Below are 15,889 nucleotides of genomic sequence, written 5' to 3' on the forward strand. Positions count from 1 at the left end.
GTGACTTTACAGAAAAAACCTAATCCTTGCAGTCACGAAAGCTTCAAATCTAGATGTAGGATCAGCAGCAGCATCGCCACTCGGGAGAGACAAAGGCGGCCGCGCGTGATGCTGACCACCCAACCGCGCTCTTGGCACCGTTCCGGCCTTCATCAGCGTTCGCGAGCAGCACTTTCCCCCCCCACCCCCCATCACTCCGTCAAAAGGCTACAGGCGCGCGGGGACCTTTGTCTATGTGGTCGCAGTGCGCGCGCGGTGTGATGCAGTGCGCGCGAGGAACGCGCGGGGTCGAAGTGAGCAGCCGCTAACGAGTCGAGTGGAGCCGAGCCGAGCGAGCGAGCGTTGCGCTGGGGATGAAGAAGAGGAGGATGGAGATGATGATGATGAAGACGACGACGACGAAGATTATGGCCGTGACGTCACGGCGACGAGCGGATGAGAGTGCCCCATTATGACGTCAGCAAAATCACCAGCACTGCCAGGGAATCATCATCATCAGCAGCAGCAGCGGCAGGAGCGAGAGGAGGAGGAGCAAAAGCAGCAGCAGCCAAAGCAGCAGCAGGAGCAGCAGCAGCAGCAACAACACTAATAACGAGGGGCACCACGAGGAGGAGGAGAGGGAGGAGGAGGAGGTTGTCTTGCTGATCAGAAGCCTTTATTAATAAGATGGCGACTGAGACTGCGACGCCTACGAGTGGCCCGGGACCCGGTCCGGGTGTAAGAGCCGGGCCGAGACAATGCCGAGCAACAGCAGCAGCGGCGGCGGCAGCAGCGGGAGCAGCAGCAGCAGTGGAGGTAAATGATGGGGGGGAGTGGGGGTGGACAGAGACCTCCTTTGGTCCGGGGCTCATTGATGAAGTCAGTGGTAGGAATCGTTTATATATAGCACTCTGTTGAGTATAGACTACATGGTCATGATGATGATGATGAGTCGTGGTCAATCCACTGCTGAATGAAAGTGATGGGGAGAGAGAGACCTCCTTTGGTCCGGGGCTCATTGATGAAGTCAGTGGTAGGAATCGTTTATCTATAGCACTCTGTTGAGTATAGACTACATGGTCATGATGATGATGATGACTCGTGGTCAATCCACTGCTGAATGAAAGTGATGGGGAGAGAGAGACCTCCCTTGGTCCGGGGCTCATTGATGATGTCAGTGGTAGGAATCGCTTCTCTATAGCACTCTGTTGAGTATAGAATACATGGTCATGATTATGATGATGAGTCGTGGTCAATCCACTGCTGGATGAAAGTGATGGGGAGAGAGAGAGACCTCCTTTGGTCCGGGGCTCATTGATGAAGTCAGTGGTAGGAATCGCTTCTCTATAGCACTCTGTTGAGTATAGACTAAATGATCATGATGATGAGTCCTGGTCAGTTCACTGCTGGATGAAAGTGATGGGGAGAGAGAGAGTCATCCTTTGGTCCGGGGCTCATTGATGAAGTCAGTGGTAGGAATCGTTTATCTATAGCACTCTGTTGAGTATAGAATACATGATGATGATGAGTCCTGGTCAATTCACTGCTGGATGAAAGTGATGGGGAGAGAAAGAGACCTCCTTTGGTCCGGTGCTCATTGATGAAGTCAGTGGTAGGAATCGTTTAACTATAGCACTCTGTATGGTATAGACTACATGATCATGATGATGATGAGTCGTGGTCAATCCACTGCTGAATGAAGTGATGGGGAGAGAGAGAGACCTCCTTTGGTCCAGGGCTCATTGATGGAGTCAGTGGTTGGAATCGCTTCTGTATAGCACTCTGTTGAGTATAGACTACATGGTCATGATGATGGTGAGTCGTGGTCAATCTACTGCTGGATGAAGTGATGGGGAGAGAGAGAGACCTCCTTTGGTCCAGGGCTCATTGATGGAGTCAATGGTTGGAATCGCTTCTGTATAGCACTCTGTTGAGTATAGACTACATGATCATGATGATGGTGAGTCGTGGTCAATCTACTGGTGGATGAAAGCAAAAACTAGCAGTGGATAAGTGGGCGAGAACAGGACGCCGCCTTGTTGCCTTGACCAATACTAACACACATGTATGTATTGTGTAAAGCGTACGTGTGTGTGTGTTTGTATCTTAAATACATGGGCAATGCAAGCCTATTGTAACACTGGTTAGATGCAGATGCTACTGTTGAACGTTGTGTGCGCAGCTGATGTTGGCTTATCGAATGCCCTGCGTAGAACTCTCTATGGGGAGAGTTGGTTATGCACGAATCTACGTATGTTATAGCACGTGCAAGTGTGTGTATTGTAAACACGCGTATACATGCAGAGTGGATGCAAGAGTGTGTATGTATGTGTATGTTGAACTTCTTTCGCGCCGTACGTAGACATCCGTGCTAATCGGAGGTGCGGAATTTCAACGCGTGGACATTTGCTGATTAGCCGGCGACCCGAGTTCGATTCTCGCTCACGATGATACCTGAACCGAATCTGGATCCTCCCCTAGGTTGGACTCGACCGACAAAAGTGAATACCTGGTGCGGTGTGTAAACATCGCCCCCTGGGGGGAAGACAAAGGCGGCCGGGCGTGGTTTTGCCGGTCGCCCCACCACTTAAGCTGATTTACTGGCTGGCGTGCAGACGATTTGTGTTGCATGTGAACACGATCTACAGGCGAGACCTTCCGAGCAGGCGATTTACACAGCCCCGCAAACGCTCTCTCTCGTATCGTTGTTGTGTCAGCGGCTGATGTTACAGCCATTGATTGAATGTACAGCACTGTGTAGTGTTTTTTGTGGACTATAGTCTACGCATGTATAGTGGATTCAAATGCACGTGTCGTATGAATTTGATAGGTGATGTACATGTTATACACGTCTGGGTTTCCTGGTTCATTACATCTCTACAGCAACAAAAAACACATTTGCAGGATATGTGTATGCATACCAGACCGATGAGTCAATGATTTATCGTTACAATTCCAATGCTGTAGCAATGTTAACCCAAATTGCCATTGACAATTGCATACAATGGGGGGGGGGGGGGGGGCTTGCAAGTCGTTACGAGTTGCACAATTACAATGGCTATTGACTCCCCCAGGGTTTTGGCGAGTGTGGACATATCCATGCTGCACACACCTCCTGTACTGTGTACTCCACGTGTTCTCTCTGTGTGTACGCGTGGTGCACGACGTTTGCCATGCAGTTCAGTGCGTGTGTGTGTGTGGGGGTTTTTCGGGTTGAATCTTGTGAACGTATTTCGCGTTGACATCATCGTCGCACGTTTCATTTCCGTTTTCTCCGCTTGGCCAACCGTGGGTGTACGACCGGGTCTGTTTGCACGGTATAGTTTCTATACCTCGTGTTCCTCTCGTTTGTTACAATAATATAATTCATAATTTCCTCTTGTGATTTGGTAGAAACCTTATGATAAGCATTGTTAGTTAGTGATGGAACAAAAAACTGTCATCTTCTTGGTTCTTTCGGTAAAGTCACGTGACTTTACCGAAAGAACCAAGAAGATGAATCCCTGCAGTCACGAAAGCTTTAAATCGAAAAAAAACTGTCTTAACAAGAGGTTACGGTGTATCGATCTCGAGTTGGTCGTTGCTGTAATGGAGCAGTGATTCACAGCCCTTTGTCAATCCACTGCTGGATGGGTTGTTTGACCATACTTCGCCATGCTGGTCAGTGCGGATGAGTGAATGGTGGGGGCCGGGGATGGACCATCAGCAGTGTTGGACGTCACTCGCCACTGATGTTATCCGTGGCTGGCAATACAACGACAGGGTCAGAGTGTGGCCCACCGCTCACACACTGTAATAACAACAATGCGCTTTATAGGGGGTCCTGCATTGGGGTTGGTTTGGCCAGTTACAGTAAAACAGACGCGTATTTACTGTTTAACCAGGTGAGAGCTAGGTTATGAAGTCAAACAAAACAGTTCACAGCAAAAGAGTAAGAACAAATGATAATTGTCAAAAATAAATGTCGAAAAAAAAATATGTTTTCAATAATCAATTGCTTAACTATAGAATGCATCAATTCGATATTTTACAGTGGAAATGTTCAATGCGTGTCTGTGGCAAACAAGATACAAAGTCGGTGATATGGGAAGGCAATGATCAAACTCATTTACAGATTTCCCAGCGATGAATTCTGGTCGATCATACAACATTGATGGAGAAAGTCACTCACAACGGATGTGTGTATACATAAATGTCATAGGTACATAACATGTGTGTATGTGGACACATGCACGGCATGCATGGCACTGCATGTGTCCATGTATACACTTGCTGTTGCATCAGTGTGTGCGAGTGTCAAAAGGGGATTTGTGGGGAGTGGTGGCGCAGCGGTTAGTACGCTGCGCTATGAAACTGGCGACCTGAGTTCGATTACCACTCACGCTCGACGCCCGTGACAAATAACTGAACCTGTTCTGGGCCTCCCTTAGGTCGACTCAAAATCAAATTAGTACCCGGTGCCATGTGTAAACATTGCGACTAGGGAGACAAAGGTGGCCGGGCGTGGTGCTGGCCACCCACCCCCTTGCGTGCCATGCCGGCCTTCATTAGGTGCTCATTGGCCCCAAAATAATGTTAAGTTTATATGGGGTATCTTTGTGGTATACCTTAATAGTTGTTCGCTAACATCACTTGTCCCAACAACCTGTTCGGGCATATAGGGTGACCTTTGTCTTTGTTATGTATATACACATTAAAGGATTCAAGAGATTGACACATTCACTGGCAATAAATAGGCATGCATACATTTGCTGTTACAAAATAGCTGTGTGACTCATCTGTTCTGTTGCTGCGTGTAACATAGATACTGTTCCACGTAACATGTGTACGCAAATGTACAGTGTACTCTTTGTGGAGGAGCAGTGACAATGGTTCGCGTCGAGTGCTATGAACCGTGCAACCTGAGTTCCCTTCATGGCCACAGCAGACATCCCAAGGCGTCAGTGGCGAGTGATAGCTGAACCAGACCCAGGGCCATATCCTCACCAACCTGCATTGGCGAGCGTGATGATTGATGCATCTGCTGTATGGTCAAACCACCCCCCGTGATAATGTGGGGAGGACACGCGGAGTGTTGGAAGGTCTTAATCCAGCAGTGGATTGATGGAGAGTTGTCATTCAATTATACTTTTAGTATTCCGATGAGTATTCGAGTACGGTATATATATCGAACGCATGCCAAGTCAAGTTGTGGCATTTATCGGGGTGTCCATTAGCCTATATCAGGATGATTTCGAACAAAAAAGCAAGCCTGTTCTCACGATAAGTGCCGTTACAGAGGGGCTGATTTAACGGCCTGCAGGATGTTTGTATAAGAGCAAGGTCATGGGTTCAAATGTACGTCAGGGTCCTCTCGACCACATCATCAGCGTTTCTCCCGAGGGGGGCGGGGGGTGTAAAATAATCACCCAGCTGGTCAATCCGCACCCCTTAAGTGGTGCGTCCACACTGGAGAGATGGAGCCTACGGAGGGACCGGCTCTCGCCGTGGGAATGTGGAATTTTCGTGAAGTTGCTGGCTTGGGACTGACTGCCATTGGAAGATGGGCATTGTGTAAAGTTCCTTGGAGCGTGAGCGACCCAGATGGTAAAATATTTACAGAACCGTGCACATATACCCTGCCTGATATCAATGTATACGGCGCAAAGTGGTGACCACATGTTTCACCACTGATTAACCCGGATCATTAAGTATTTCTGTTGCCTATCCTGTGACGGCTATAATCGGTTTTGGAGAGAGAAAGCCATAGCAGAGAGTAAAAAAAAAAATTTTGCGCCGTTAATTATTGATCAGATTAACACAACAACAACCACCACCACCACCCCAGGGACGAACGCTATGTCATCTCGTTTTCCTGTTTCCGTATTTTTTTGAGGACTTGCACACATGTAGCTTTAATTACGCCCAACGTAGCGCCCCCAACTACCACCACCACCACGCCCGATACATTTTGATCCCAAGCGATTTCAACATTTACCTCTAGCAGACGGTAAAAGGTGCAGCCCTGCAATTGTCACGCCCGCGTCACTGTTGGGGGAAAGGGGCCGTCCATAAATGACGTCACGTACCTAGGGGGGGTGGGGGTCAGACATTTGTGACGATGGGGGGGGGGGTTGAGAAATGTGACGTCACATCAAAATGCGCAACTTTAAATACATAGACAACACGTTCTACTTAATTAAATAGACTTTTTAATAAATGTTTTCTCCTACAACATCAGAGTGCAACGGCACATTAAATACGCACTACAATGACAATAGTTTAAAGCGATTTGAAGCATGATTTATTGTTTTTTTGAGCGGGGGGGCAGAGCTTTGTGAAGTCATATTTGAGGGGGGGGGGTCTGACTTTCTGTGACGCCGTGTGACAAGGGGGGGGGGGGGGGGGTTAAAAAATCGTCCAAAATCGCGTGACGTCATTTATGGACGGCCCCTAAAAAGGCCGGAGTATATAAGCCACACTTTACCCCTCCTCCCCCACCATCACCACCACACGCGACCTGCTTGATTGATGAATTGGTGTGGTCCATATGTACTTCGGAGGCGGTGGCATTTCAGAAACCTTTCCTCGCAGTTTCCATCTGCCTCGCCCGGAGATCGACCAAGTCCAGTGTGTTTCACCACCCTGAGAGTAACACTACTTCATATTCTTAGGTTTTTTCGGTAAAGTCACGTAGGTAAAAAAAAAATTAATAAAAGTAAAATTAAAATAAAATAAAAATCACGACGTTTCGGAGGCAACACAAGCTTCCGTCTTCAGGTGGAAGCTTGTGTTGCCTCCGAAACGTCGTGATTTTTACCTACGTGACTTTACCGCAAAAACCTAAGAATATGAATCCTTGCAGTCACGAAAGCTTCAAATCTAGAAGCAACACTGCTGTTCCAGTATCCTCCCCGTCTGTGTCATGCACTCAACGTGCCGTGATTGGCCTTATGAGTCATTACCATGATTTCGTTTCTGGAACAGTGACCTGCGGTAATGAGGACCCTGCCGAATGACCCCTGATGGTGTGTGCTCCCTAACAGAACGCCACATTGTAGTCGTATTTGCACATCGGGGTGGGAAGTAGCGGTGTGAGATTCCGGTTTGAAATGTGCCATCGCCTCTCAGCCACCCACGCACCCACACACTCCACCCATCATCCACCCACCCACCCACTCCGCCCATCATCCACCCATCATCCACCCACCCACTCCACCCATCATCCACCCACCCACCCACTCCACCCATCATCCACCCACACCACCCCAACGCGCACGTGAAAACTTGCTGAGAGACTGGTTTTTGGGGGCGGTGACGTCATGGCGTTGTGTTTTACTGCATGGGTGGCTGCGTCCTTTCGCTGGTTGCGTGTGGCCTCTCGCGCAAACCTTGTCGGCAAGAGGAGGGTGGGTGGTGGCTGGGTGGGAAGAGAAACGGCCGCGTTACAATGCAGGTCGGAAGAACGCGGTCGCGGTGGTGGCTGTGTTTGGGGGTGGGTAGGTGGGTGGGTTGGAAGAGTGGGGTGGTAATTACGCTGCTCGTGGCTTTGCTTCGCGCTCAATTATGCAGCTATTTCGTGAACGCGCCTTCCTTTTGACGGGCAGCCCGGGGTAAGGCGGGTGTGGGATGTGGGCACGTTCCAGCGGGCTTGCTTCCTCCTCTGCTCAATGCGGGATATCGGTGTTTGTTGCCGGGGGGGGGAAGGGCTCTCTTGTGTTTGCAGGGCTTTAGAGGTGGAAAAGTGCATTGGGCGTGGTGCTGCGCACACACGCACAGAGACACCCATGGCTGTATCGGCTTGTCAGCGCTAAACCTATACCGCAGACACGTGGGTGTGAATGGTGTGGTCTGTGCTGGGCTATTTTGTGTGTTGTATAGCTCGTTATGACTACGGTGGAGGAGTGCGGGGGGCGTTATTTTTTTATAGACTCCAAGCCGAGCAAACCTCGCCAGTTGTTCGCTCAACCCCGGAGTTTCAAAGCAAACCCCACATTTAGGTGTGGCCAATACATTCACTGTAATACGAATCCCTTCAACAGTGTTGTCAGTCATTCGGCTAACTGGGTCAGAGCTGCAGAGTCAAATCATTCACGCAGTTTTTTATGTTACACGTTGATATACTGAATATTGAGTTAAACATATTTTTTGAAAGCCATTGTCGCAATGTTTCCGGCGTAACCGGCTTGTCATCCTGTGATACCGAGAAAAGAAAAATCCATTGCGGTTGTATTGCTGAACAAAGGAGTCGTGCGTTTGAAGGAAGGTCGTTTCATTTTCAACCAAAATGTATATACTTTTTGAATGCCAGCACGGCTGGCACAGCACTGACATATGCCCCCCCCCCTCGCTCTCTCTCTCGCTCTTATAAACCTGACGGGATGTTTGCGGGTGCTCTTTTTGTTGGCCTCTTCATGCAGGAGGGACATGTAGGTCAACTGGACATGGAGAACCTGAGCCGACCGCAGATGCTTTCCCTCCTGAGCTTCTTGGAGGGAGAACTCGAGGCACGCGATCTGGCAATTGAGGTCCTGCGGGTGAGTGAGCAACCATCTGACCCCCACGCCGAGAGAGATTTACAGACACAGCCCTGCTGCCTTACCGCCGATGGGGCTGGGTGGGGAGGGTGGGGAGGGGCTGGGTGGTGAGGGTGGGGAGGGGCTGGGTGGGTGGGGGCTGGTCACCCCGTGGTGCCCTTATAAAACTCAACGTTTAACCTACTCACGCCGGCTTGTGCCCGCCCTCACAGTCGGCCATATTTGCGGAATACACCACGCCGCCGTTGACCCTGGCCATTGACCGAGCAACCCAACGTTCCTACCAGCTCCCTCCGCAGGAATGTGTTAAATAGGTGAAGAAGAGCTCGGGGTGAACGTTGGATGACGTTTCTGTGAAAATATGATTTTATGATTTTTCAGCCCAATTTCAGATTCAAGGAGAATAATATTTCCGTTTATGTGACCCATAAATGCCTTAGTAATTAGACACACCTTGTGTGTTCTTGCGATGTAAATGCCTAAAACGTTACTGTCACTGTTTAATCAGTAAATACGTGCATTTGAATAATTGAATAATATTGTTTTACTGTTCATTTATTACGTAAAGTTTAGTCGGTGAATCAACAGTTTTAACGCAAATATATCTTTCTTCACACGAAAAGTGCCATCACGTGACCTCAGTTTGACGAAACACACTTTGGGTGGGAAAAGCACAGAAGTGATTCAAAACAATCTCATTTTCAGATTGTTTTTATATTCTCCTGAAAATCAGAAACACATCCCTCGTAAGGGCCGATTGAGACCAAAAGTCTATTTTTCAAGGGTGGCCCAGGTCAGAATAAAACGCGCCATACAAATGCAGATTTTTTTTTTATATTTGTAGTAAAAATTTCTGTACACAAGAACACAGGCCCGTTGCAGAACGTTTGGTGACAAACACAACAATCGCATGCAAAGATCCACTAGGCCCATGTACCCAACGCATCCTGGTTGATGGGGGAGGGGGCAGACATCACGGGACAAATGCAGAATTTAAATAATTATAGGATCAATAAACTAAAACAGTGGTTGTGTAGCAAAGGCCATTGTTATTCCGTACTTCTGTGATCCCATGTATATTGTTACCCCGCCCTTGTGAAACTGCACTGACCAGCGTGATGATGGATGTGTGGTCAAATAATCCCCACAACCCACACGGCAAGGGAAAGCCCGCATCCAGTAGTTGATTGGAAAAGAAGATTGAACAACAAGATTTCAATTGAAAACAAAACATCGTGAATGTAAGGCAATGAAAAATAGGATAAAATGAAGGCAAAATATAATATGTATGTGAAATAAATAAAGCATAAATAATGCAAATTCAATACATTTTACATTCGAACAGGGCACTAGTTTAACATTGTGTTACATGTCAAAAGTTCATACCATTTCTTACTTCAATGCCAGGTGTACCAATTATGTTATCATCTGCCCACCTTTTACTCACTCTTGTATTCAAGTCACCCGTAAAGAAATGGTAATGCGTTTGCTTATCTCTTGTGAGAAGGTGGCGGCTATGGGAGGCTTTCATCAAGCAGTGGATTGGCCATGGCAGATGATGATTTAAGAAAAAAATTAGCATTCGTATTGTTTGACGGGTTAATGCAGCAGCCAACCACATGTCAACTTTGACGAAATGTTTCTGAAATGAAAAATTATAATTCTAGATTTGAAGCTTTCGTGACTGCAAGGATTCATATTCTTAGGTGTTTTCGGTAAAGTCACGTAAGTAAAAAATTCAAATTAATACAATTATTTTTATTTTATTAATTTTAATTTTTTACCTACGTGACTTTACCGAAAAAACCTAAGAATAGAAAAATAATAATATTACAAGCCCTTTGTCAATCAGCTGCTGGATGAAGGCCTCCCCATGCCATGTCGGTCATTGGGGTTAATTGACTGTTCTGGTCATTGTCGATTGCTGAAGGGTGAGGAGCAATGCTGCCTGGACTGGCACTCACTAATAATGTTGAACTCAGCTGGGATTCAAATGAAGGTAGCTGGAGTTAGAGTGGAGTGTGCTAAACACCAAGCCCGCTAATCTTGAGAATCGGGCTAATCTAATGTAATTCATATTTATTGAGCGCCTTCACTCAAGGCGCTTGACATAGCTTACAAAACAATTGACAGAATAGAATGATTGAGATGTACTTGCGTACGTTGAACTTCTTGCGCATACCGCACACAGCCAACCGTGCTAATCGGAGGTGCGGGGGAAGAACAACAAACTAAAGACACCAAAAAAAAGAGATTGGGGCATGAGTGACAGCAATAGAGGATACTTGGGGATCACGAAATGGTAGGGAAGGGACGGGAATGAGTGGAGGGGCAAGAGAAGAGGAAGAGAATGGGCAATAGAGAAAAGGTGAGCTGAGGGACAGCTGCCCGGATTTGAACTCAGGATCTCAGCGTGCCTGGCTCAAGGGTGTTTCCTCTTCGTCAGGCACGATGCACATTTAAAAATAATTCCAAATTGTTCAGTGTTGCCCTGCGGCATGACAGAGGCATGTGGAATGTCATTCCACACCACATGGATCTTCTGAAATCTCAGCTCTTGTGCTGCGCTGCTCTTTAGCAAATTAACACATGGCGCCATGATGGCTGTAGAGCATTATGGGTAAACCCACAAAGCACTGACACTAATGGTGCACACGTGTGTGAAGAACAATCTGTTATAGCCACTGGCTTTATTAAAAAGGGTGCACATGTGATTGTTATTTACATGCGTTCGGGCTTCAGAGTCGGCGAGGCCTGCCTGGAAAAACACATTCCATTATTTATATTTGAAGTAGTAAATCACCATGGAACTGTGTACAGGTTTCAATATTATTTTTGATCAGTCTCAGTATCATCGTCGGTGCACTGCTGGATGAAGGTCTCCCTGCGCGGACACTATCGTTCACGATCTTTTTGTTATCGATCATAATCACAGAATAGCCATGATTATTTGCACGGTGACTGTGTACAGGTTTCACGTATTTTTTGGAATTGTCGATAAAGCATCCTCGCCGCCCCTGAAGGTGCTAACCTCCCCGTGGTGCCTTACACTTCTCTTGTGTCGTCACATCCACTCCCCCAAATGCTGTCCCATCTCATTGCACACTGTCCCATTGCACGTCACTTGCTCCCGATAACATGCATGCCAGCTTGTCCCAAAATCTCAGGTCACATTCCGGCCTCCCCATTTCCTTTCTATTGGATGGGTCTTTCCAGGTCAAACTGTGATGCTCACACATTTTGTCCGTCTGCAGACAGATGCCGATGCAGTGGTAGTGAGCAGAGGCAGTATTGCGTTTGAAACAGAAATCTGTGCACGAATGGAGGGGTCGTTGTTTCTTTTTTTCCCCCACGGTGACACTTAATTACCGAGGCAGCTTTACTTTGAATTATTCAAGGATCAAGGGGATCGTAAACCAAAGTGTCTTCGATGTGCATATTGTGCACTGAACCCTATTCATCTTAACGGCTGAAGTGGTGCATGCATGCGTGTTAAGTTGTGGGGGGCGCTGCCTTTGTGTTTGCTCTTTAAGCAGTCGGTCACGGACACATTGTGTGTAGCTCGTTATGAAATTACGGCAGACCAAATTGACAAGTTGCATCGTGTGCACTCCCAAAAGCGAGGCCACGTAGTGAGAAAAAAAGTCTATTAAATATTCAGTGACGTGTCAAAACGAATGGTTACATTTTCACAGGAATGATCCTGCGATGCAGTTGAAATTTTTCATCGCTTTTTCCATTGATGTTCCCTTTTCAGAGAAAAAAAAAACCCCAACAGCACACAACGTTTTAAAATGTTAATTTAATATCCGTCAAATAGTTTTCTTTCGCATTGAAAGAATCTTTATGTTTACTCTTCCGCTCGCAAGAGAAAAAGAATAGCGTACAGCTGTTTACGAATAGTGAAACAGCTGATTGGATGTGACAGTCTGGCAGATGCCGACAGTTCCAGCGCTTCAACTATCTTTTGTTTGCAGCCTGTGTAGCGTAACCTGCTTGAGGCTTTCGCATTTCTATTTTGCTATTGTTACTATTAGTTTGATTTTTCCAGGTAAGGCCCAATGAGCTACGCCGCTCTTTTTCAGAAGCGACCTGGCCACATACTCTAGATGCACGTTTATAAATGTAGAGGGAAAAACCAGAGGACCCGGACAAAAATCCACACGACCATGGGGAGAGAGACCCCGCAAACTCCTAATATACAGGCGTCGGGCTCGGGATGGAACCCACGATCTCCCGTATACCGGGCGAGGCAGTTAACATCTCGCCAGTGGAAGTCTTTGTCGCCGACCCGTCCAACTGCACCGATCACGCAGAGGGATTCTCGCTGGCATTATTCTGTGCAATCCAGATTTGTTGATGTCAAAACGTATTGACTCAAACGTAACCGTACATGGCCCCGTAGCTTGCCAGCGCGCGAGTGAACGAATGAAAGCGTTCGAAGATAATTTCAACTCGCACCCTGTTTTTCTTTTTTTCATTTAAAAAAACAAATGACGGTAGTTTTATGTTGTTGGAAGAGCAGTGACGGCAACAATAAGAATAACATCCTTCCACAGCGCATTGCTGAATATGGTCAACAACCGTTGAAGCGTTAACATGGCAGTGTATTATGAAATGAAAAAAAAAACACACATTATAAAAACATGCAAATGTTAGTTGAACTTTTAGAGCATTTTAAAATGACGTTTAGGCTGATATATGCGGACACGGTCATCAATGCCATATTGAGTACAGTAGACCCTACGGTAGTCAAACTTGTTTTGTACCATCATTGTGTGCGTGACTGCCCATAAAATGTGTCCATATGCGTCTTGGATAAGGCGAATAATTTTTTTTTTCCTTTTAATGGAACCCTTCTGTTCCTTCAAGTGAGTTCAGCGCTTCCGACGAAGCTGTGTGGTGACAATTAAGGTACGCGAGCGCTTTGCACAAGTATTTCCTCCTTTCCGTGCAGTCACGAGCGCCTGGTATGAAAGCCGACTGACCTTGTTTCGGTGGCACGTGCGTGCAATCTGGAATCTTGAAGGAGAGAGGAGGGGGGTTGATGGATCAGACCGAGATGGAGCCATTTAACTAGAGGGCAACGAGAAGTGTCTGTACCGTGCAAAACAACGGGGAGGCTTTGGCGGGTCGATTTTTGGGGATTATAAATTTCTACCCTCGTATGCATGGCATATTTGCAGGCACTGGTAGAGGAGGTCAAAACGTACCTATTTTCATCCTCGCAGCAGCTGCTTTTCGGCTCGCCATCTAACAAAGACGGTCAACGCATCGCGCGCTTTCAGATGCGCCTCTGCCACCGTCTGGAATGCCCATGTGTGGAAGCCGCCGGAGCTGTGGACTTTTAAATCATCTCGATTGAAAAACTCATTTCTTGAGAACTGCTCTTTGTGTTTAGAGAGGGGCTGTCTGCAGCTCCCGCACGCGTTAGGCCCCTCCACCAACAGTGGCACTGTCCTTGAAGTTGATTGGTCCACACCCGAGACAGCTTTTCTTAGAGCCTAGTCTCCATTGGTGTTGCACCAGATGACGCCAAAAGGCGTACAACTCAAAAACAGCGCACTATCAGAGTATTGAGAGCTCGGGGTAAGCATTTACACTATGAGACCTCCTTTACCAGTGGCAAAATATAGTGATAGGTTTTTTTGTTTGAAATTTGAGGGCATCACCCCTCCCATTTCGCTGCTATTTTTGACACATCGGGGCAAACATCCGAAAAGGGCAGAGAAAAACCCGCACCATGTTGAAAGTGCGGTGTGTGGAAGGCGTCTCTGTCTAAATAACGACATCCGAGTCGTTCTTTAATGAATCCAAATGGGGGGGGGGCTAACAAACGAAGCCTCGCCCGCCCGTACGTTCGTACGCCTCTCGCTCAGCGAGGGTTCGTCATCTGCACTGTAAATGGCTTCAACGCATCGAGAAGAAGGGAGAAAAAAACCACCCCACAGCCTACGAACAATGGGGGCTTGACAGCTTTCTGCAAGGGCAAAGCCTTCACCGCGCGGCAGATTGCCCCATAAAGCGCAGTTTAAAAATAAAAAATAAACCCCATGGGTGAAGCATTACGCGGCGGCGTGTTGCTGGCGGTGGTGGGTGTGGTGATTTTATGAAGTGGCTGGCTTGTCCTTCTTGCCTCGCGGGTTGGTCGTGAACCCAAGTGGCACGATCCGTGCGGTTGAATTCGGGCTGCTTGGCTAAAGAGGTGGCCCAAGTGCCGGTGGGGGTGGGTGGGTTGGGAATTAGCTCCAACGTTGTCCGCCCTCGGATTTTAGCATCCTGTTGTTGTTGTTGCTGCTGCTGCTGCTCACGGGAGTAAGTCGTTGAGCTGCGCAAACGTCAGCCGAGGACGCGGCGTTCCGCGGGGGGGATGGTGGCGCGGAGCGTTTTGCACAAATCCAGTTTAGGACTTTGATTTGCTTGTTCTGCGGCTGCCTCGTCAAATGTTGTGCAGTTGTTGCGTGTGCGGCTATCGGAGCGTAAACGCTTGACGGATATCGGGAGACTGGGGAAGCGTCGTCGTCAGCCATTGTCTATCCGCTGCTCGATGAATGCCTCCGCACACCTTCGCAATCCCGTCGTGTTGAGTCGTAAACTATTTAAACTAAACTATTTTTTATTTTACCAGGTAAGGCCCCACCGAGCTTTATAGCAATCTTTTTCAGAAGCGAACTGGCCACATTATAAGCCAAATGAAGTAGCTTATGTGGAAATTTATAGCAGCCAAATACTCTAAAATGCATGTTTGTAAATGCGGAGAGAAAAACCGGAGGACCCGGAGTAAAATTCACGCCGCCACGGGGAGAACATGAAAACTTCAAATATACAGCAGCAGGCGTCGGGGTCGGGATCAAACCCACGACCTCCTGTATACCAGGCGAGGTAGTTCATATCTCCGCCACCGTGATGATGATGAGGAGAGAAACATGAAAACTCCAAATACACAGCAGCAGGCGTCGGGGTCGGGATCAAACCCACGACCTCCTGTATACCAGGCGAGGTAGTTAACATCTCCGCCACCGTGGCACCCATCTAAACAATTAATTTCTCGTAGCTTCATCTCCATGGCGGTTGTACCTCTCAGGGGCATTCTTTCCCATGGCATGCAGTCACCGCACCTCCGATAAGCGCAGTTGGCTACGTACGGTGCGGACTAAGTTCAACGTACATGCAAATACATTGTGCAGTGGTCGCCCCCTTTTGTCATATTCACAATGTTACGCTGCGTACGTTGATGACGTCGCCTGAAAGCATAGTCGAGGGAGTGGAAGGTGAGAAACTCCTGCGATCGTCCTTCATTGGTTATGGCTCACGAACCCTCGAGCGTGGAGTGCGGTGTTGCGAGGCGAAGAGTGGGATCAGGTGGGACGGAGATCTCGAGCCATGGAGCCGCC

The 15,889-nt window shown here is 47.7% G+C and overlaps 1 protein-coding gene across 1 annotated transcript in view; it reads left to right on the forward strand.

Annotated features, from left to right (window-relative positions):
• The first annotated feature begins 247 nt into the window (after positions 1-247).
• Positions 248-15,889, forward strand: part of LOC144943731 (CTTNBP2 N-terminal-like protein) — a 47,295-nt gene continuing 31,653 nt past the window's right edge. The window contains 2 exon segments of the mRNA XM_078871510.1: positions 248-795; positions 8,379-8,495. Coding sequence (XP_078727636.1) covers positions 667-795; positions 8,379-8,495 — 246 coding nt within the window. The 5' untranslated portion in view covers positions 248-666.

Source organism: Lampetra fluviatilis, chromosome 32 (assembly GCF_964198595.1).
Source record: "Lampetra fluviatilis chromosome 32, kcLamFluv1.1, whole genome shotgun sequence".
Taxonomy (NCBI): Eukaryota; Metazoa; Chordata; class Hyperoartia; order Petromyzontiformes; family Petromyzontidae; genus Lampetra; species Lampetra fluviatilis.